Source organism: Calliphora vicina, chromosome X, assembly GCF_958450345.1.
Source record: "Calliphora vicina chromosome X, idCalVici1.1, whole genome shotgun sequence".
NCBI classification, from domain to species: Eukaryota; Metazoa; Arthropoda; class Insecta; order Diptera; family Calliphoridae; genus Calliphora; species Calliphora vicina.
This window is the reverse complement of record NC_088785.1, coordinates 3,782,440-3,804,245: the sequence shown is the minus strand read 5'-3', so window position 1 is coordinate 3,804,245 and position 21,806 is coordinate 3,782,440. Positions and strand designations below refer to the sequence as shown.

The 21,806-nt window shown below is 31.5% G+C and overlaps 1 protein-coding gene across 1 annotated transcript in view; it reads right to left on the bottom strand.

Moving 5' to 3' along the window:
- Window positions 1-232: 232 nt before the first annotated feature.
- ci (cubitus interruptus) overlaps window positions 233-21,806 on the bottom strand; it is a 40,682-nt gene continuing 19,108 nt past the window's right edge. The window contains exons 2-6 of the mRNA XM_065514659.1: window positions 6,945-7,333; window positions 6,014-6,714; window positions 5,424-5,951; window positions 5,193-5,357; window positions 233-5,124 (exon numbers count right to left, since the gene is read on the bottom strand). Of these exons, the coding sequence (XP_065370731.1) occupies window positions 2,461-5,124; window positions 5,193-5,357; window positions 5,424-5,951; window positions 6,014-6,714; window positions 6,945-7,333 (4,447 nt within the window). The 3' untranslated portion in view covers window positions 233-2,460. The remainder of the gene's footprint in view (window positions 5,125-5,192; window positions 5,358-5,423; window positions 5,952-6,013; window positions 6,715-6,944; window positions 7,334-21,806) is intronic.

Sequence of the window (21,806 nt, the reverse complement as noted above, 5' to 3'; positions counted from 1 at the left end):
AATAAAATAAATTCTGTTTACCTAAAAATATTTAAAATTTGTATTTTGAAGTATAATTTGGTGAAGGGTATATAAGATTCGCACAGCCGAATATAGTACTTTTAAAATGATCAAGCTCAAGCAATCGCCATATCTGGGTTAAACACATTTTCTGTACCTGTACTTAAATAATTAGTTTTCTTGGTGTAAAATTTAAATTACCTTTAAAAAATTGTGCCATCTTAAATTTAAATTTTGTTTGTATTTTTATTATATTGGAAGACATTTATTAAATACAATGTTACAAAAATAATAAAGAATTTATAAATGGAAGCACTAAAAAAATATAAAAAAAAATAATAATTGTATTCGAGTATGTACTAAATATAAGTAGGAGGTTGTTGTATATACTATATAGTTTATCTGTAGTATAATGAAAAAACTTAACATTACATATTATTTACTTGTGGAAGCACTATCATCAAATAATATTTTAAATATATGTATGTATTTATATCTTAACAATAGTTTTTAAATATATATATAATATATAATAATATATAATATAGTTCTATATGCTATAAAAATAGATATTTGTACCTCTGAGAACCTTGTTGAACGAAGTTTGGGTGGGTTGAATTTTTATTTTAATAAAATATGTATGTCCGTCCGTAAGTATGTAATAATAAAATTACTTATACCTAATAAATAAAACTGTTAACAGAAACGAAGGCAGATTAATCGCACTTGTAAGTATATAGTAGGTATATTATACAGTCAGCAATATACTTCAAAATGTTTTTTTTTTTAAAAGTGTACGAGTAATTTAATTTATATCAGTTATTTTTTCCTAAATAATCTCTATAAATTTAAGAAATATGTTTGTTTGTATATTTTAAATTCCATCACAAAACTGTCTAAGTTTATAAAATGTTCTATAATTTTTATTTGAAATTACATATGTGCAATTTTATATTAATTAAGTCTTTAACTATGAGTATAAATAATGTATGTATGCCTTAATAAAATGTATTAACGAATCAATAACCTTTGTACTCTCTCAACATTAAATGCAACTGATAGATGAAGTACATGATGAATACGAGCATGGATTAATTTTCCAAACAATACTAAAAATAAACAACTAATATATGGCAACACCGGTTTTTCATACTTTATCTGCTTCCTTTCTTGCACTTTCTCTATTATTCTCTATTCATTATAAGGTGAAAGCGAGTCTACAACAAGTACATTTATGTTGGCTGGAGCTGTCAAAGTCTGTCTGTTGTTTTTGTTGGTCTTGCGTTTGTTGTATTATTCGTAACAACAAACACTAGTGAATTTGTGAGTGATGTCAAAGACATATACAATGTAAAAGAGCTAAACCATTTTGAGTGTTGCCAAAGTGTGACAATTGCAATACTATTCATTTTGGTGTTGAAGTGCATATTATATCGATACCTTAATATAGAAAGGTCCTAACTAACATTTTCCTTACTTTACAGGACAATAAAATCAACTAGTTGTGTTTTGCTTGTTATAACCTACACCAGCATATTGGAGAGGGTTCATTGCATTTGTGCTGATGTTTGTAACGCCTAAAAAATATTAGTCTAGCATCTCAGGTCGCAATTTTGAAGATATTTCGATATGATTTGGCACATGCGTTTTTTTCGGTCCATAATTTGTCATAGCTCCTGAAAAGACTTTAGTCGGTCCATGATTAGTCATAACTCCCATAGTAGGCACACTTCCGAAAATCACTCACGAATAACAAATTATTTAAATTTTATGCGAAAACTGATTTTTGACATGTACTCAGCGTGGGGTATTATATGGATACTTTCTTACTTGTTTTTTTTCTTTTTTTTTAATATTGTAAATAAATTTGCTTAGAAAATAAAATGGGTATGATTGAAATTATATGAAGAGAAAAATAACTTTGTACTAATATAAATCTTAAAAATATATGTATGTATTTTCAAACTCTCTTTTGATGTATGGATGATGTTTTGTAAAACGTTGTACTTACAAAAGATAGTTAAGAACAAAACACTATGAAATAACTTAATTAAATGGCCATAATTCAGAAGAAATCCAGCACTATTACTTAAGAACAAAGGCGAATTTATATCAGGAGGATGCGGTGACAAACTAAGGCAAATTCGAGCGTATTGAGCATGGTAAATTTAACAAGGTGATAGCAACTAACGTGAATTCATTCAATTTTGATATGTGAAATTTGACATAACAGTGTTTGAGATTTCTTTGATATGGAGTGTATATAACGAATTAATGGATTCGATAGAATTTGCCTCAATTCGCAGCAACTTCCACTTTGTATAAATTCTTCTTGATATGAACTTTGAAAGCGAATGTCTTCAGAATATTGATTAATTCGCAAATGCGCTGATGCACTGATGTGCGATCATGAATATGAATGTTGTAAGTATGTATGTACGAATGAATGGAACAAGCGAACTATTGTATCATTTGTAAATATCGATTTTCTTCCAGTAGAGAGCTTAGCGAAGTGGTCATGTCATTAATAACCATATTTGGAGAAGGATGGGTAGAGCTTGTAACATCTGGCTGATGATGTTGATGAGGATGGCCTGGTTGTAGGTGATTTGTATTTTGCACTGGACACGATGGCATGACAAATTCAGCATTTGGTGAATTTTGATTTGGGCTCTTCTTGGTTTGCAACCAACTCTGACAGTTCTGCACGTACTCCAAGGTACGTTGATAGGCATCAGTACACATGTTGCTGGTTGAGTTGTTATTGTTGGCGTTGGCGTTGTTGTTATTGGCTGCATTGTAGAACGTTGCCGCAACTGGCATGTACTGGCTAAAGGAGAGTTGATTTTGTGAGTAACTAATATTCATGTTGTTGTTACACGATGCTGTCGGTGGTTTTACTAACGCTGGTGACATTTGCGATTGGGTTATATCTTGACATTGTATTTCATTGTGTACAGCACTGCCGGCCTGGGGAGGAGGAGCTGCATTACCGAAATAGTTTGCTTTGACTGCTCCGTTGCTAATATCGGGTAAACTTGTCATTGAACTGTCAGCGGGTGCAGTAACATTTTGAGTATATGTTGATCCAGTCAATACCTGACTAGGTTTGGCTGATGGCTGTTGAGAACAGAAATAATTATTGCTCTTTGTATTGTGATCATTTGCGTTTTCAGCTCGTTCATGGTAATAATCATAGTAAACCGGATATTGACGACGTTGAGTATCTGCTTGGGAACGTTGATCGCAATTTCGGTGAGAGTAGGGACTACCCAAGGCTGACATGGTATGGCCAGATTGAGGAGACATAACCTGCGTAATTGTAGATGGACTCTCGGGGCTGTTTGGATATAGATTAGGCGATGACATGGGAGGTTGGCATATGGCTTGCTTAGATTCTTTGCCCGTGTTATTACTGATGTTGTTACAAGGTGTCTTGTCTGCTACTTGATTTAAATATTGCAACATTTCATCAGGTAGCACGAGTTTATTTTCAATAAGTTCATCCTCCTCGACCTCATCGAGATTGACTTTTTCATTGGGATGGTGATCCAAAGAAGTTTCTGTGGTTTCCTTTGAGCCAGATTCTATCGCACTTGGGGTGGTGGTAGTGCCGATTACTGGGGATTTGGTGGGCTTTTTCGCAGTAGTTAAACCAACATTTTGGAAAGTACTTGTTAGTGTTGTGGGCGATGGAAGAAGACGTTCGCACGATTTTTTCACCGGCTCTGAAAGACGACGTCCCGTTACTTTACCACTGTTTTGTTCCTTATTTGGCTGTGTTATATGGCTATCGATTTGCGACACTGCAAAGGCGTTTGGTATGGAAAAGCGCCCACTTTCATGTGGATGCTTTATGCAAGACGATGACGAAGATGTCTGTAAACGCTGTAAGTGTGTGGAAATTAAGTGTGAAGATGGAGGTGGCGGCAGGCTGGAGTTATTAGATGAATTTAAGGCACCACTTAAGCACGAATTGTTACCATTACAAATGGAATTTGCACCAACTCGATTGGTTCCATTGTTACCTAGCGCTGCAACAGCGGAACTAACTCCACCTGTGGTTACATTAGACATTTGGCTTGACCGCCTTGAACACCCCGGTGATATAGGATCGTACAATGATCCAGCATTGTACGAGCATGGTCGCATCGTGGAAATTGAAGACAACTGAGAACATTGACTGCTACGTCTACTTTGCATGCTACAGTAATAAGTGCTGGCATTTGAATTCTGACTATCACGGCGTAAATTCGCTTGCATTAGTGAACTACCACCATTGCTATAATTACTAAGCATAGTATTCGTGTTGGAATATAAACGTGTTTGCAAGTCGTTCAAATTCGTTGAACACGGGTTCTTCATATCATTATGTTTTACAGAGGCTGCATCAGCTGTGCCTGGTTCCATTTTCAAGTTTGTAATGCGCTGATTGAGCTCACCAATACCAATACTGCGATTGATTTCGGGTATATTCGATAAAGCAGGTGCGTTAAGAATAATGCCTTTGGATTGTAAACGCGAGCGAAAACGCTGACGCATAGTACCGGCAGATACGGTTGATGATCCACCACCACTTGTGACCATGCTGTTATTGGGACTATTACTAATACTGACCATGGCCCTAAGAACTATGGGCAAATCGGCGGCATCTACGTCATCATCATAAAGCCAAGCTTCGTCATCGTTCGCTGCCATGTTGCCATAATCATCGTGATTATTAAAAGCTCCCATAACATCACCCATTTTACTTCCTGCTCCCATTCGTATACCACTACCAGGTTTGAACTGCATTTGATTATGTGCTGCCTGATTGCCACCCGTTTGCGATATGGTCGGACTGTGCACTGACAATTGTGGCGGTGAATTGACATCTGATTCAGATTTGATACTCGGACATGATAAACTGTTGGCTTTACTCGAACGAAAGTCATCAGGAGACTCTATATTGCCCACATTATTTCCACCGCCACCACCAGCGGAACTATCGTTGTCATGTATAGAGCCCTTGTGCTTCTTGTTGGCATAGAATTCAGCGCCATGTACGGTCTTTACATGCTTTCTTAGAGAACTGGGATCAGTATAACGTTTAATACATCCAGGTGCCTTGCAAACATAGGGTTTCTAAAAGTAAAATAAATCATATTGATTATTGAGGTGTAAAATATATATTTTCACTTAATTTAAAATACCTCATTGCTGTGAGTTCGATTTTGATGTTTTGCTCTATCACTGGCATTACTAAATGCCTTGCTACATCCAGGATATTCACACGTGTATGGCTTTTCTCCAGTATGTGATCGCAAATGAGTTTTTAAGTTTTCCAATCTAGAATAGGCTTTACAACATCCTTCAAACTGTAATATATAAGACATTTAAGTATATAGGCAATAGTTTTGAGAGGCTTTGATTTATATACTCACTGTGCATTTATGCGGTTTTTCTCCTGTATGGCGACGCATGTGTACCACAAGCATGTACTGGGCCTTGAAGGGTTTCTCGCCTCGTGAGCACTCCTCCCAACGACAAACAAATGCCTTTTTGTTGCTTTGTATATGATCATTATTTATGTGCTTTACTAATTCATCCTGCGTCATAAATTCAATGCCACAATCTTGCCAATGACAATTGGTCTCTATGAAATCGCCTGGTTCATCTTTTATATCAGTCGTATCCACAGTGGCGCAATCATAATCACTGTGTGGTGTAGTTGTAGTGGGTGGACCACATTGTACGTGATTATTGCTGCTATGGTGGTGGTGTGGCGTCGTCGATGAGGTAGTAGTTGGGGTGGCAACGTTACTGGAAGTAGTGATTTTATTAAGACGTTGTCTTCTCGCAGTTGCTGAATTGGCTGAAGCACTATCGGCCTCCTGTTGAGTAATGTCGTTGTGTGAGGTGGATGAGGGCTGCTCTCCCTTAGAACGTTCCGTACATATTTCTTCATAATGCTAAAAAATAAATAAAAAATAACAAATGCGAATTTCAACAAAGCATAGCTAGAATCGCTTACCATCTGTTTAGTGGTGCTATTAATCATATTATTTTGATTGCTATTCACATTAGCGGCATGTACGTTTGTGTGACCATTTATGGGAGGATGAAAGGGGGAATTGTTGGTTGTGACGTTGCTAGGTGCTCCATTGGCTGCGGTTGCCGCATTATAAGCTGCTGCAGCAGCCACAGCTGACTGTAGAGTATGTACATGACCCATTGACAGCATGTTTGCAGCTGCTGCTTGGTGTGTAGGAAGTGGATGCAACAGTCCCGCACTGGCTCTAAGTAAATGGGCTTGTAATTGCTGAATATGCGGTGACATGGCACTGTGCATGGGGCTCATGGCGCCAGCTGACAGATGACCATACGAACCGCTAGCAGCACTGCTAGCTCGCGAACCATTCATTATAGTGGCCAAGGAATTGGGTGAGAACCGTATCATTGAGTTAATATCGAATGAATCTGAATAAGGTGAGGATGAAAGAGCCCTTTTACGGCTAATACTGGCCCTTAAACTACCGGTGCGTGATGAACTGAGTCTGGCATTGTCAATACTAAAATGGAAGTCGGTGCTAGCCAGAGAATTGGCCGCTGCTGCAGCAGCTGCTGCCGGATGTAGTTCACCTAAGGAACCAACACCACGTGCCCCCAAATAATCTCCCGAATTCAATCCCAAACCAGTTAAATGAAATGCGGTTGCACAATTAGAGTATGGATCTACAAATCAAAAAATAAAGAAAGAATTATATATTTTAATTATTAACATTAATTCAAATTAAATCACACTTAAGAAGCCAAAATTTTGCAGTACTTGAAACGATATTTTTCCAATGAAACGTTAAATTCATATCTTTTTCGCCAGAATTTGAAGTGATTTTATATCATATGTATATTTAAATATGTACTTTTTTTGCTGGGCCAGTTTACAATGAATTTAGAATACTAACCGTAAAAAGAAGAGGTGGGGCTAACACGCTGCAACGAATATAAATGTTCTATATAACCAGGAATTCGATAGGCCGGATGAAATTCATGGGCTTGAGCGGCAGCAGCATGTGGTGGTGGAGGTGGTGGTGCATGTAGACCAGTATGACCGGCATGGTGATGTACGGCATGTCCAAGATGTGCATTGTGTGGCGTCATCATTGGACCATTCGATGTATTATCATTTTCTGAGCTATGCGTTCCGTTTGAACCTATTGCTGACACACTATCTATACCATTTCCACTATTCGCTCCATTTAGAGTTGATGGCTGGGGTGGTGGTGGTGACAATACTGTGGCAGCAGCAACAGCAGCTGCTCTTCGGGATGCCAAATATTGTAAATCTGAATATCTGAAATTAGAAAAAAGAAACATTTTGTAAATAAATTAAAGAAATTAATAAAAAAAAAACAAGTAAGAGAGCTATATTCGGCCGAATCTCTTATACCCTTCACCAAATTATACTTCAAAATACAAATTTTAAATATTTTTAGGTAATTTTTTTTTTTTTTTCATTTTTTGGAAATTTTTTTTCGAATTGTTATTTTAAAAATGTTTTTTAAATTTTAAAATTTCTTTTTGTTTTTTAAATTTTTTTATGGTGAAAAAAAAATTCGGGTTAAAAAATATGTTTTCCGTTTTTGACCCATTGTAGGTCCAACTTACTATGGTCTTATATACGTCGTTGCAAAGGTCTTTAAAATATCTATCATTAGATATCCATATTGTCTATATTAATGACCAGATATAGGTCAAAAATCGAGGTTGTCCTGGTTTTTTCCTCATATCTCAGCCATTTGTGGACCCATTTTACAGATTTTAAATAGGAATCTTCTCGAAAGCATGTCTGACAGAATTATTTAAGATTTGGATCCCGAAAATATCTGGGATCTTCAGGAAATTGATTTCAACAGACAGACGGACATGGCTTAATCGACTCCGCTATCTATAAGGATCCTGAATGTATATACTTTATAGGGTCGGAAAATTATATTGTCGAAATTACAAATGGAATGACAAACTTATACATATATACCCTTCTCACGAAGGTGAAGGGTATAAAAATGTATTACAATTGAGGAGCAAATAAATAATAACTATTTAAGTTTTTCGTTTTTCAACACTAGTTCAAACAAAGCATAAACATGGTTAATCCAGCTTTAATGAAAAATTTGTACTTTTTTAATGACGTTTTTGGAAAATATGTACAAAAAAGCACGTTTTTTTATTTTAATTATATTCCTATATTGGTTTTTAGATAACCTATAGAAAAAGTTTAAAATTTTTATTGAAATTATACTGAAATTGCGTTTTTCAACCGTTTTCTGATTTTTTCCATATTAAGTAAATATTCTGATATATTCCTGATATGTGGAATATACATTTCTTTATTTGCACAAGAGTTCGGAGGCAATTAGGATCATACACATTATGACCAAAAGAAAGTTGACTAGAGCAGAGCAGAGCATCAGTGACAATTACACTCTCTCAGATGTTCGGTTTGGCGTGGAATTATGGCTGATAGAGTTATCGGTCCATATTATATATACATATAAAGTTATCCTATGAATACATCGGGTATGAATAAATTTAAGTGAATTTCGTGCAACTCATAGGTTGTGAATTGAACATACATATGTTGGATATATTTGGAACTGGTTGGTGTAGGGTATAATACGCTCAGAAATTCTTACTTCTTTTAATTATGAACATTTTCTGGCAGAGGTAATTAAAAAATATTCAGTAAAACTAAATTAAGGAATCCAACCATCTGAACAAACAATAAAGTTTCTTAGTAATTTTAAAAATTGTTCCATCTAAAAAAAAACTATAATTAAATTGTAAAAACAAAAGTCATTACTAAAGTTTACTGGAAATACAGCAATCAAATATATGTATGTATATGTATAATCAAAGAAATAAACGGATGTGGCTGCCAAAAGGCGCGCGTGGTACCAACAACACAATTTTTGTGGTAAGGGTGTTTACGCATATACGCATATACATATGTACAACGCAGACGCAAGTCAATTATGTATTAAAACATATGGACAAAGAAATAAACACATTGTACATATGTAACTCAACAATTATACATTAAACATAATACTACATATTTGTTTTTAATTGATAGACAATTCTCAAATCTTACAAAAACCTTAGCCGACGTTCACCGAAAAAATTACATATTGTAAAATGTTTTTAGTTCAAATTTGTATTGGTTTTGATTTTGTTTTTAATCATATATATATTTAATTATATTAATTATTTGTTTTAGGATTTGTAAAATGCTACAAATGTCGAGCAACTCTTCAACTAATGCAGCTGACGGTTAAACTGCAACTAATGTAATGTATAATGTTTACAATTTATAATGTATAAATAATGTTTGTTATTTAAATAATTTTGTATTAAATATAAAAAAAATTGGTTGAAATATTTTTATTTTTAGTGAAGATTAATTGTCAAGGCAAATGCATTAGGTAAAATTTAGATAATTCTTGAAATGCGTTTGATTTTATGCAAAATTTCATTTATAAATTTAATTGAATAAATTAAAAATGTCGCTCTTAATTTATAAAGGAATTTAATTACTATTTTTAATATAATTTTAATTGGATTTTTTCAACTAAAATATTTAATTTTAATTAACAATTTCGTAATTGAAAGTCTAATTAATTTTTGTGTGTGTATCAATGGTAATGAAAATTCTATTTTAGGGTTAGTCCGATATTATTGAAGTAAACTTAGAAAAGTTAAAATTTACATAACCTTTACTCTGTTTATATATTACGTTTTAATTGGCTCAGTAGTTTCGGAGTTATAATAACAAATTGAAGCAAAAAATATATTTTTTACGTGAAAATACCATTTTTTTTTTTAAAAAAAAACTTATGAAAAATCGAAAACGGCAGAAATTTTTCAGATTTACTTTTACACGTATAATAGCAACAAAATGAGATATCGAAGATAAAAATCGAGTGATTGTTTTCGAATTTATTCACAATTAAGTGAGTTCGCTCATTTTCACAAAATTTAACTTTTTGTTTGATATACATAAAAATGAGTGGTTAATGTTCTTCTTTCGATTGATTGAATGCTGAAAACATTTTCCCCATGATATGTACAAATTTTTACATATATATTGCTTTTTAATCGGCTCAGTAGTTTCGGAGTTATAATAACAAATTGAAGCAAAAAATATTTTTTTTATGTAAAAATATCCAATTTTTTTGTTTTAAAAAAATCATGAAAAATCGAAAACGGCGTTTCGTTTATTTGCTTTATCGCAAAGCCACATGTAATAGGAACAAAATGAGATATCGGTCATAAAAATCGATTGTTTATTTTAGAGTTTATTCACAATTAAGTGAATTCGTTTATTTTCAGATAATTGTATGTGCGTACAAGCGTGTACTTTGAGTGTACATTTTAATTGTGTTTTGTTTTTGTTACTATAAAAATTTCTCGGCAATGAACAGTTGTTTCGTATATTTCCTGGAAACATGTCCCTAAATACAATTTTACAACTAATAGGGGGGTCATACGGTATGTATTGCATGTGTATTGGGACATGCATTCGATACATATGGAATTCCACGTGTATGTCAAAATTCACGTTATACATACGATTAATAATTTCCACGTTCAAACGTACATATGTAATTGCATGTGACATAACCTCTTTATATGTTTGTTGTTTTTAACAATATATTTATTTAAAACATTTTTAAATCACAATAAATATATTTAATGCAATGAAACTTATTTTGTTATGATTATGCACTCACACAGTGTTGTATTTCAAAATACAACACTGTTATACACACGAAAATAGAACATATGTTTACATATGGAAAAATGGCCCAATACTTGGCACAAAACACAAGCAATACATGCCGTCTGATTCGATTATATCGATTCTAGTAGCTAAAAGTCAGTTTAACCCACGACAGAAACATTTTTTGTTGACAGGTTGACTTAATACAAATTAAAATTCTAATATCTTAAAGGAATTATACAACTTGTAAGGGTATTAAATTTGTTAATACATACATATATATTCTGATTTGCGAAAGTTGTTCCACAAAATGTGTAGAGACAGACAGACAGTGTGACAGACAACTCCGTTCAAATACCACTATTATATTATATTTAACAAAAAGCTTGGGTCATTGGACAACCAAAAATATTGTATAAAGTCTAGGTTTATAGTCTTAAAATAACCATTTTTATATATGTAAGTCAAATATGATAATAATCAAATTGTGTTAAAGGCAATAACAAAACTTTGCAAAATGTGACTGCTTCATTATGATATTCACTGTATGTATGCTCACAAGACAACATTCTTTATTTCGCAGAAAGGCTAAAATAACAAGAATTTTAGTGGCAAACGCAAATTAATGCATTGTATCTGTTATTTTCTTTCTTATACTCTCGTGTTTTTCTGTTTCTGTTTTTTTGTTTGTACTTTTTCATCAGTTTTAATTCTCTATCTGGCAATTTTAAAAATAAGGATTGCAACGGCCCTTCCAGCAGTGACTGTATAGTTTAATAAAGTCATTTTATAATATTGTTGTTGCTGCTGCTGCTGGCATGGATGGTTGTTTATTGTGCTGTTGTTGTTCTTATTAATGAGTAATCGGAGTTTTAAGGTTTTAATTTACTACTCCAAACCAGTGATTCCAACAAAATCCGCCACCAAAAGCGCAAACAATTGCTGAATTGAAATGATTTCTTTTATGATCTTTTTTTTTTTTTGTTATATGTAATTAATGAAAAATGGGACGTGCCGAAAGAAATAAGATACAAATATACAAAACGTTTTAACTAGCCATTATATCAACATTGAGACTAAATCGAGATAATGACGAAATTTTGAGAATAATGAACTGCATATTTATTAGAGTTTCCAAAAAACGGAAGAATTTTAAAAACGCGGTCTCGGTTTTAAAAAATTGAAAACCGATCGCTTTCGGTCGGTTTTGAGATAATTTATTAAATATCAAGTGTTATAGAAACAAAATCAGTTAATATATAGGAAAAGATAACAAATTTAAAATTCAAGAAGATAAAGGAAAATTGGTACATTTACTTTTAATGGTACTTTTATAATATATTAAATTAGTTAGCTTATATACATTAAAGTTGGCTAATATGCTTCTCAGTAAAGAAATAATCATGGATAGGAGAACTAAACCAAACTAAGGAGTACTTTTAGAATATTGTATAATATTGAACCTATAATCTGGAAATTACTTTGATTTCAAACTTGACGGGGGTTCAATTCAATACTTTATCTTCTAATTATACTTTTTATTATATTAAATTATTTTACTTATGTACATAATAGTTGATTATAGTACTATTTCTTTATTGTAATAGTACTTTATACAATAAAGAATATTTTATAATAATTAACCTAAAAATTAGACACATGATTCTGAATGAGTTAGAATTCGCAAAATGTGACTTTGTGGTACATTTCTTTTACATTTTCAATAATAATGGACCCAGAAATATGAAATTAGGCATTCATGATGCTGAGTGGGAATACAAAATGTAGGCACTTTTTTAATTCAAATAATACGGTTCGAATGAACTAGAATCCACCGATTGTTGTTTTTGTAGAACTGCCAACACCTTGTATGAATTCGCCTTGCAAGTGAAGACAAACAGAGCTGTCAATAAATAGTTTTAGACAAATTTACTAGATGTTGGCAAAATTATAATTCTATTTTTAACTTATTTTATGTAGATTTGTAAAAAAAAAAAAATTGTAAAAATGACCATAAATGCGTATCGTTTTCGTAAATTTCATAAGTTTTAATAACTCAAATTGTTAACACTAATATTTTCCCCAGAAATATTTGTATTTGCAAATTATGGTAACCCATTATTGTAATTAATAAAGCTACGTACACACTGTAGTCAGATTGTCAGGAACATGCTCAGAAAATGGTTAACGCAACCATGAGAACTTATGTTGAAACATATGAGTGTTAACCATTTATTGAACATTTTCTGACAATATTGTAAGAATATGACAACCGTGTATATGTAGCTTAAGACTAATAGGGTTTTGGTTTCAAGCCGCAAATGGACTTAAATATAACAAATATAGATATTTAAAAGGTTTATTTATTTAATTCGCTGTAATTTTCTTATAATTGTGGTTTTTTGGCGACATCATTCTACTTTGCTAACATTTACAAAATGAAATTTTACTTGCATGTGTAAACAATCTAGCTAATTGTAGATGCATTTCGATGTATTTTTTGAAATTTTCGTTACGTAAATTACATAAATTAGTAATTATTCAAATACTAATTTATTACTAAAATTATGCCTCAGTAAGGCATCAGCAAAATCAATGTTATTGATCTGAGTAAGCAAAATTCATTGATTTATCAATTCCATTTAATTTTCGAATTCTCATTTTTAACTATATAAATAAAATGAAACAATTAGTCTTAAGAGACCACATTAAAAACAAGAACAGTGAAGAAATATATTTCGCTAGTTTTATTTAAACCTAACTCGTATATTTTCACGATTGCACGATCGTAACATTATTTCGATTTGGTAAAAATTACTAAATCCAGTGCGAAATGCGCTAAATAAACGTTGCCGTTAACTGCATGCTAGCGCAGCTGGTATGAGTGTGCGTGAGAGTACACAGGGATGGAAAATTCAATTCAGTAGTTTATAGTTAAAATAAGCTATTTTTGTCACAAATTCTGCTGTAAACCACGTATTGATTTTTAAATAATTTGTATGGAACGGTAATTTTAAGGTGAAGTGTTTTATAAAATTATACCTTTAATGTCTGTTTTTAAACACAATGCAAATACAACTGATAATCTAATTGATATATTTACTGAAATTTGTATTCAGATGAGGCTGTAGGTAAAAGTGAATGTTATTTGTAAAAACTACACTGATCAATTGTTTGGATAGCATAAATAGCTTTTAAATATAATTATTCAACTTTGATCACTCTTATGAAGATTCCAATCTAGTCCAACAAGTTATGTCTACTTTGGACATTTAGTTCACTTTCAAAATTTTATTTTACATCTCTGGTCTATAAATTTATGTCCGGCAAAGTAAAGTCGCGACGACAAGCGTTTATTTCTTACACACAGTGTATTAATAGGGACTGAAAAAATAAAACTACAACGCAAGCAATAAATGAAACAAAACCAACAAATAAGAGTGCTATAATCGGTCGTGCCGAATCTTATATACCCACCAGCAATATTATACTGACACCAATTGACACAGATTCTTACCATCATAACCAACACAAATTGTTTCTGAGGGGGACCTTGTGTGGGGGCTAGGGACAAATGTAGTCCAATTTTCGCCATACTTTACAGTATAATTTCAGAGTACTTAGAACTAATTTGTGCAGTATTATTAGTTCACAACTAGATGGTTGTAGGATCGTATGAGAGGACCCAGAATATATGTACATATATACTAATGTTTTGATGTGTTTTGCAAATGACATGACAAAATCAATATACCCCCATATTTTTGATGGTGGTATTAAATACGATACATAAAATATTTAAATGAACAATCCATGATTATAAAACGACAATATTGTATTCACAAGCAAAAACAATTGGAAATGCATGATGGTTGTCTGATAAATCTGTGAAATGCTAAGAAATGCTCTTTTGAAAACTCATATTAAACAAAATTCAATGAAATTAAGGGGACCGGTTCAGAAGATGTCCAGTGATTGGTTCGTCGAACAAAGTATGTGGAAGAAACCTATTGCTATCACATGCCGATGTCCTAAGAAGATGTAAGTGGACCGATGTTAAACACTCTGTGATAGCTTATGAAAATAAGGCAAACGAAGTTGTTCTACTTTGGCATGTTAAGTGATTTCATTATTCACGGAACTAGTGCGCTTAATTGCCGTAAATTTCCGCACCTAAATTATTCAGACTGTGTAAGGAAAAGCTCTTCAGACTAACAGTGCAGCCACACGATCAAGTTTTTCTTTATAGTCTTTTACATATACTGTTTGTCAAAATTTATAAAAAGTGAAAGCTGTGACGCAGGTTGCATGCAACTTGAAAACCATTTTAGTAAAAATTGAATGAGAAATTGCAATTCATGAATGCAAGTTCGTTTCAATTCTTAAAAGTGTGAGTGTATTTAAACTTGAAAGGCAAAACTTGATCATGTAACCCCAAGTAGTTAAGACGTTTATTTGAGATGATGATCATAGCTGAAGAAATGTATATTTTAAATGTCTCGGATGCGCGCAATATTAATAACGAAATCTTCAAAATGCTGACCATAGATGCCATAAAATAGAAACATGTCAGGTTGCCAGCAATCAATAGTACATACAAGCAGATTTGCACTTCCTTTCAACGGTAGGAAACATTTTTCCACCATCCCTGTGAATAATTGCTCTTCATTTGTCAAGATAATAGATTTCTGAATGGACATACATATGCTGTATGATCTATCTGGGGTATCACTATTGATCTATTTTATCAATATCATTACTTGATTGCTTGCGTTCTGGCTAGAATATTTAAAAAATTATAAATATTTAAAATTTTGTCAAAAAATTTTATGGACTTATCATACAATATCAGCAACCGATAACTAGGTTGCTTAAGAAAACAAGATAGAGAACTAATAAAAGATTTATGCGTAAACTTTATATGGGTTCTATGGTCAAATTAGGACCGATCTACAAACAAATACGGTATTGCGATTCCTTTTTGCTAAAAACAAATGTGTACTGAATATTCTATTGCTACAACTATAGGCATTTAAACCATGTACCATAAAACCATATTCCGGGAAGAAGTTTGTATGGGGGCTAGAAGAAATCATGGATCGATTCAAAATAACAAGAAAATATGTGAAAATTTGGACGTGAAAGTGTTTTACACAGACAGACAGACTGACTGACAGACGGTCATAGCTTAAACGACTTAAAATTTCATAACGATCAATAACATACTTTGTTAATATTTCTCAATGTTACACACGGAATGACAAACTTATATTTACCCTCATCCGCCACTTTTGGTGGTGGATGGTATAAAAATGTACCAAAATGTTCAGCTTTGCTCCATAGTACAACATAATTTTCACAGTTAATAGTGATGATGATGATGATGGTGGTGGTGGTGATAATATAGGAATTTTGTGTCTTAGTCCGGCATACAGCATACCTGTTGTTCAACCTCCTTCTCTCTTCTTCACAACTCTGTCTGACGATGTCTGTATGTGTGGTTTTACTTTTTTTTTGACAACAATAAAAAAATCTGTAAATATCTTCATTATATTGTTACTGGCTGAATAAGAGATTGTCTCTACTATTTCTTGTACACAAACGATTTCAAGTCTTAATAACATGCATATGTTCATCGAGGAAATTGCATGATACAAATGTTGCCAGATAAATTAAATTCCCAATGTGTATAATTTGGTACTAAATATTACTACAATTTGGTCGGTCTCATTTTTGCCAAAAAATACAAAAAAAAAGACAGCAATATTTTACTTTTAATAATAACGTGTTAATAACGTTACAAACCATAATAATTGTTACTAAATTATATTTTGTTCTGGTTAATTTTTGTTTATTTTAATCGATTTGGTGCTTGGTGCTATTTTTAAGGTTTGAAAGTTCATTGAATTAAGTATAAATTTATACAAAAACAACAACAAGTAATTCAACAGTTTTTACGTAATATAATATAAGATTCGGCACAGCCGAATATAGCTCTCTTACTTGTTTTTTTTTTTAAATTTTCAAAAAAACCTTCTACATTCCGTTTTTTGTTCTACAAGTCTGTCGTAAAATGTCTAAAGCCGATTTATGAAATTCATAATTTCGATGTCCAAAAAACCGGCAAATTAATAAAACCGGTTTCCGGTTTAACCGAAAAAGTTTGTTTATGAAAAAAACGGTTTTGATTTTTTAACCGGTTCCTTTTTTTATCTTAAAAAAAATCGGTTAACCGGTTTATATTTAAATTGTTCGATCTTTATGCAATTTTATATCTTTTACGAAAAATTGTCAAATGCTACAATTTTCTATAAAATGAAACAATATTTTTAAAAATGGTATCAAAGTTTTTTAAAAATATGTTTAAATGAGCTTCAGAAAATATATTTCATTAAAACCGGTTAACCGTCTTACAAAAACCGGTTTCTCAAAAAACCGAAACTGATGGAGTTTACAAAGATGAAAAAAGCGGTTTGAGCGGTTTTCGGTTTCGGTTATGGATACTCTAATTAAGACTTATTGGCCAGTAAAAAAATGGTAAAAATGGAATTGTATTATAGATACTATAAATAATATTAGTTTTTCTACCAAATTAAATGAATAGAGGACAGTTAAAAAGCAACATTTTTTTACAGTAATGAAAACGCCGTAAATTTACAATATCTGGCAAAACTGTTCTCGTTTCTTGCTCTTTATGTAATTTTTTAACCATTTGATTTTCTTTAGGTAGTTTCAGCGTGGCCAGTGTCTCTTTTGGAAGCGACCCGAAGCTGAGTAGATAAAGTTGCTACATTTGTATACCTGGAGTACAATGAAACAACTGCTGCAACATACAAAACCAAAAACTGGTTTTTGGATAAAATTAAAACTAAATAAGTAATACAAAAAAGAAGAAAAATTTATCATGACGCTGTTAATTGTTGGAATCATTTTGACTGGATTGTAGTACATTGTGTGTGTTTTTGTGACTAAGAATTTATACATTTGGCGTATTACCCAACACACAAATTCTATAAATGTTTGTACTTACTCATAATGAAAGGCACTTGTAAAAACCTCTATTGAAACAAAAATTAATCAAACTTTTTTAATATAAATAATTATACATAAAAATATATTTTGTTAAACTACATAATTTAATAATATCGTAAGCGATATTGTAAAATTGAAAATTTATTGTACCGACCGTCACATGTTTTAAAATTGTCAAAAATTTTAAATTGTTACTAACTTAAAATATGTAAGATTTTATCCTAAGTCCATGTTTACACTCTGCATAAAACCAATTTTATAGCTAGCGATATATAGATTTTTTTTTTCTAAAATTGTGAATTTTTTTAAATGTTTCTCCACATAATTTATGATAACTCAAAATCAGTTAGTCCAATATTATTGAAGCAAACTGAAAAAAGTTCAAATTTACACAGCCTTTAATCCGGTTATATATTGCGTTTTAATCGGCTCAGTAGTTTCCGAGTTATAAAATCAAATTGAAGCAACAATATCGAAACCGGCAGAACTTGTTCAGATTTATTACTTTTTCGCAAAGCCGCATATAATACCAACAAAATGAGATAAAAATCGAGTGATTCTTTTCGAATTTATTGACAATTAAGTGAATTCGCTCATTTTCACAAAATTTTACTTTTTTGTTTGATATACATATAATTGAGTAGATAGCGTCCTTCTTTCGATTGATTGAATATTGAAAACATTTTCCCCATGATATGTACAAATTAAGTGAAATTCGTGAATTCACAATTAAGTGAATTCGCTTATTTTCAGAAAAATAATATACATATTTTATTAGTCGATTTTTTTTTTAATTTTTTTAAAACATTTATCTGGCACATACATACGAAAGCAAGTGTCATTTAATTTTTACTATAAATTGTCTACTGGGTTATATGTACATATATTTATATGTATATTAGAGTGACAGCCGATTTTTTTTTTTTAGATTTCAAAGAGTGCCGGGTGGAATATTGTGACACTAGGCCTAAATGTTAAGTGCTGAAAATTTGAACCAAATCGGGCAACGATTTCTGGACGCGCATCGAGGTCAAAGTTCAGATATATGCAAAATTTTACTGTTAATATGGAATAAATAGGTGAAACTCGTTAACTTTCTGCATTGTTTTCTAGAAATATGTAGATTTATTTATATTAATGAATATTTCACTAAAAAAAAATTTTGGAAATTAACCCTGTATCTCCTTTGGTTCAAAATGACCCAAAAACTGTATTATCGCCAAAATTCGGGAAAAATGCAAATTTTTCAGTTTTCTTAAAAATTTTGATACTAAACAAATACTTTTGCAATTGAATGCAAAAGAATCGAAATATGTACGTAATTATCGTTGTAATGAGATATAAATGACAAAATTTGATTAAAAAATGTTAAAGTTATTACAAATTCGCCACACCATTAACGTGTTTCAGGCCACTTGAACAAACAATTTAGGAACAAAATTAAGATATTTCGAGAAAAATTAAAATAAAAGATCATTTTTACATAAAATATGTCCATATTTACTTGTATATGAGTTTTTGTCTTCGTAGGATACCGTTAACCTATTCGTAGGTATGGCCAAAAAAAATATTTTTTTTTAACGGCAGTTTCAAAACTCCATTTTAAATTTTTTAAAAATTTTGTTAAACAAATTTCGGAATTTTTCGATCATCACATTGGGGTTTATTGAGATCAAAATAGGGAATAAAAATATGAAAAAATTATGTCAATACCTCTTACAGTTTTTCCGTACCTGCGATTTAAATTTTGCGATTTTCAAGAAAAACAAATTTTTTGTCCATATTTAAGCGAATGAGCCCAATTTCCTTACTGTTATAAATTTTAAGTAAAACTTATTCACCGTATTATAATCCTGGTAATTTTAAATATGGTCTGAAAGTTTTACTAAAATCGGAAAACGTTAACCTTTAAATCGTGAAGGTCAAAGGTCAAATTTTTCAATATTTGGAATTTCTAATGAAAAGATAGCGAAATGTTATATATTTTTGGGCCGCTTTTAATGCAACTTAAGGAAAATATAACATAAAGTCCAGGATTTAAAATAACAGCACAAAAATGGAAATTAACCCTTAGCAGCACTTGGGGTCCAAATTACCCTCAACTTTTAAAATCACGAAAAACACAACCATTTTGACACCAAGTCCTCTTAATGGTTAAAATCCATTTTTGCACTGTTGTTGTAAATGCTAGACCCCAGTATATATTTTCCTCAAGTTTCATGAAAATCGGCCCAAAAATATATAACACTTCGCTATCTTTTCATTAGAAATTCCAAATATTGAAAAATTTTACCTTTGACCCTCACGATTCAAAGGTTATCGTTTTCCGATTTTAGTAAAACTTTCAGAACATATTTAGAATTACAAGGACTATAATATTATGAATAGGTTTTACTTAAAATTTATAACAGTAAGGAAATTGGACTCATTCGCCTAAATATGGACAAAAAATTAGTTTTTCTTGAAAAACGCAAAATTTAAATCGCAGGTACGGAAAACTGTAAGAGGTATTGACATAATTTTTTCATATTTTTATTCCCTATTTTGATCTCAATAAACCCCAATGTGATGATAGAAAAAATCTGAAATTTGTTTAACAAAATTTTTAAAAATTTGAAAATGGAGTTTTGAAACAGCCTTTAAAAAAAAATATTTTTTTTGGCTATACCTGCGAACAGGTTAACGGTATCCTACGAAGACAAAAACTCATATACAAGTAAATATGGACATATTTTAAGTAAAAATGATCTTTTATTTTAATTTTTCTCGAAATATCTTAATTTTGTTCCTAAATTGTTTGTTCAAGTGGCCTGAAACACGTTAATGGTGTGGCGAATTTGTAATAACTTTAACATTTTTTAATCAAATTTTGTCATTTATATCTCATTACAACGATAATTACGTACACATTTCGATTCTTTTGCATTCAATTGCAAAAGTATTTGTTTAGTATCAAAATTTTTAAGAAAACTGAAAAATTTGCATTTTTCCCGAATTTTGGCGATAATACAGTTTTTGGGTCATTTTGAACCAAAGGAGATACAGGGTTAATTTCCAAAATTTTTTTTTAGTGAAATATTCATTAATATAAATAAATCTACATATTTCTAGAAAACAATGCAGAAAGTTAACGAGTTTCACCTATTTATTCCATATTAACAGTAAAATTTTGCATATATCTGAACTTTGACCTCGATGCGCGTCCAGAATTCGTTGCCCGATTTGGTTCAAATTTTCAGCACTTAACATTTAGGCCTAGTGTCACAATATTCCACCCGGCACTCTTCAAAATTTTAACAAAATTTTTTTTCCATACAACTGATTGTCACTCTAATGTATATGTATGTATGCTGCTGCTATGCTTGAGTATCTTACTGTAGGCCTGTTTTCTGATTTTTTGTTTTTTGTTATTGCTGCTGTTGTTGCTGTTGCTGGTGATGTTGTTGTTGGTTGATTGAATGACTGGACATGCATGATAATTTAGAAGATGATTAAGTCGTTTACGTTCAAAAATTCAATGTGATTATTGTTGAGATCTCAATCAATGAATTTATACGGTAAAATATCAAAGAACACCTATACTTCCACACAAAACTATACACATTAAATTAAGTATCTTACATAGTTACATCTACATTCATACAGATACAGATACATCTGCGAGGATGTCTTGAAGACTTGGCCAACTGGCTATATACTTTGTATATTCATACATATGTAGTACATAATAAATATGTTTTTTTTTTTATTAAGAGAAACAAAAAAGAAACGAAAAAACCATAAAATATCTATTAAACAGCTTTTTATTGTTCTGTCGAGATTTTGATAACATAGTTATCTGCTGTGTTGAAATCGTGTAAGATTTTTCAGTTCTGATCGCATTAGATTTTAAGACTTTTTGTATTATTTCATTTATACTTTTGCATTATACAATTTCGATTTATTTTGCTTTTTGTTTTTCAGGTCTGTGGGAGATCGATCGATCGAATGGTGATCAGCCAATTGCAAATCG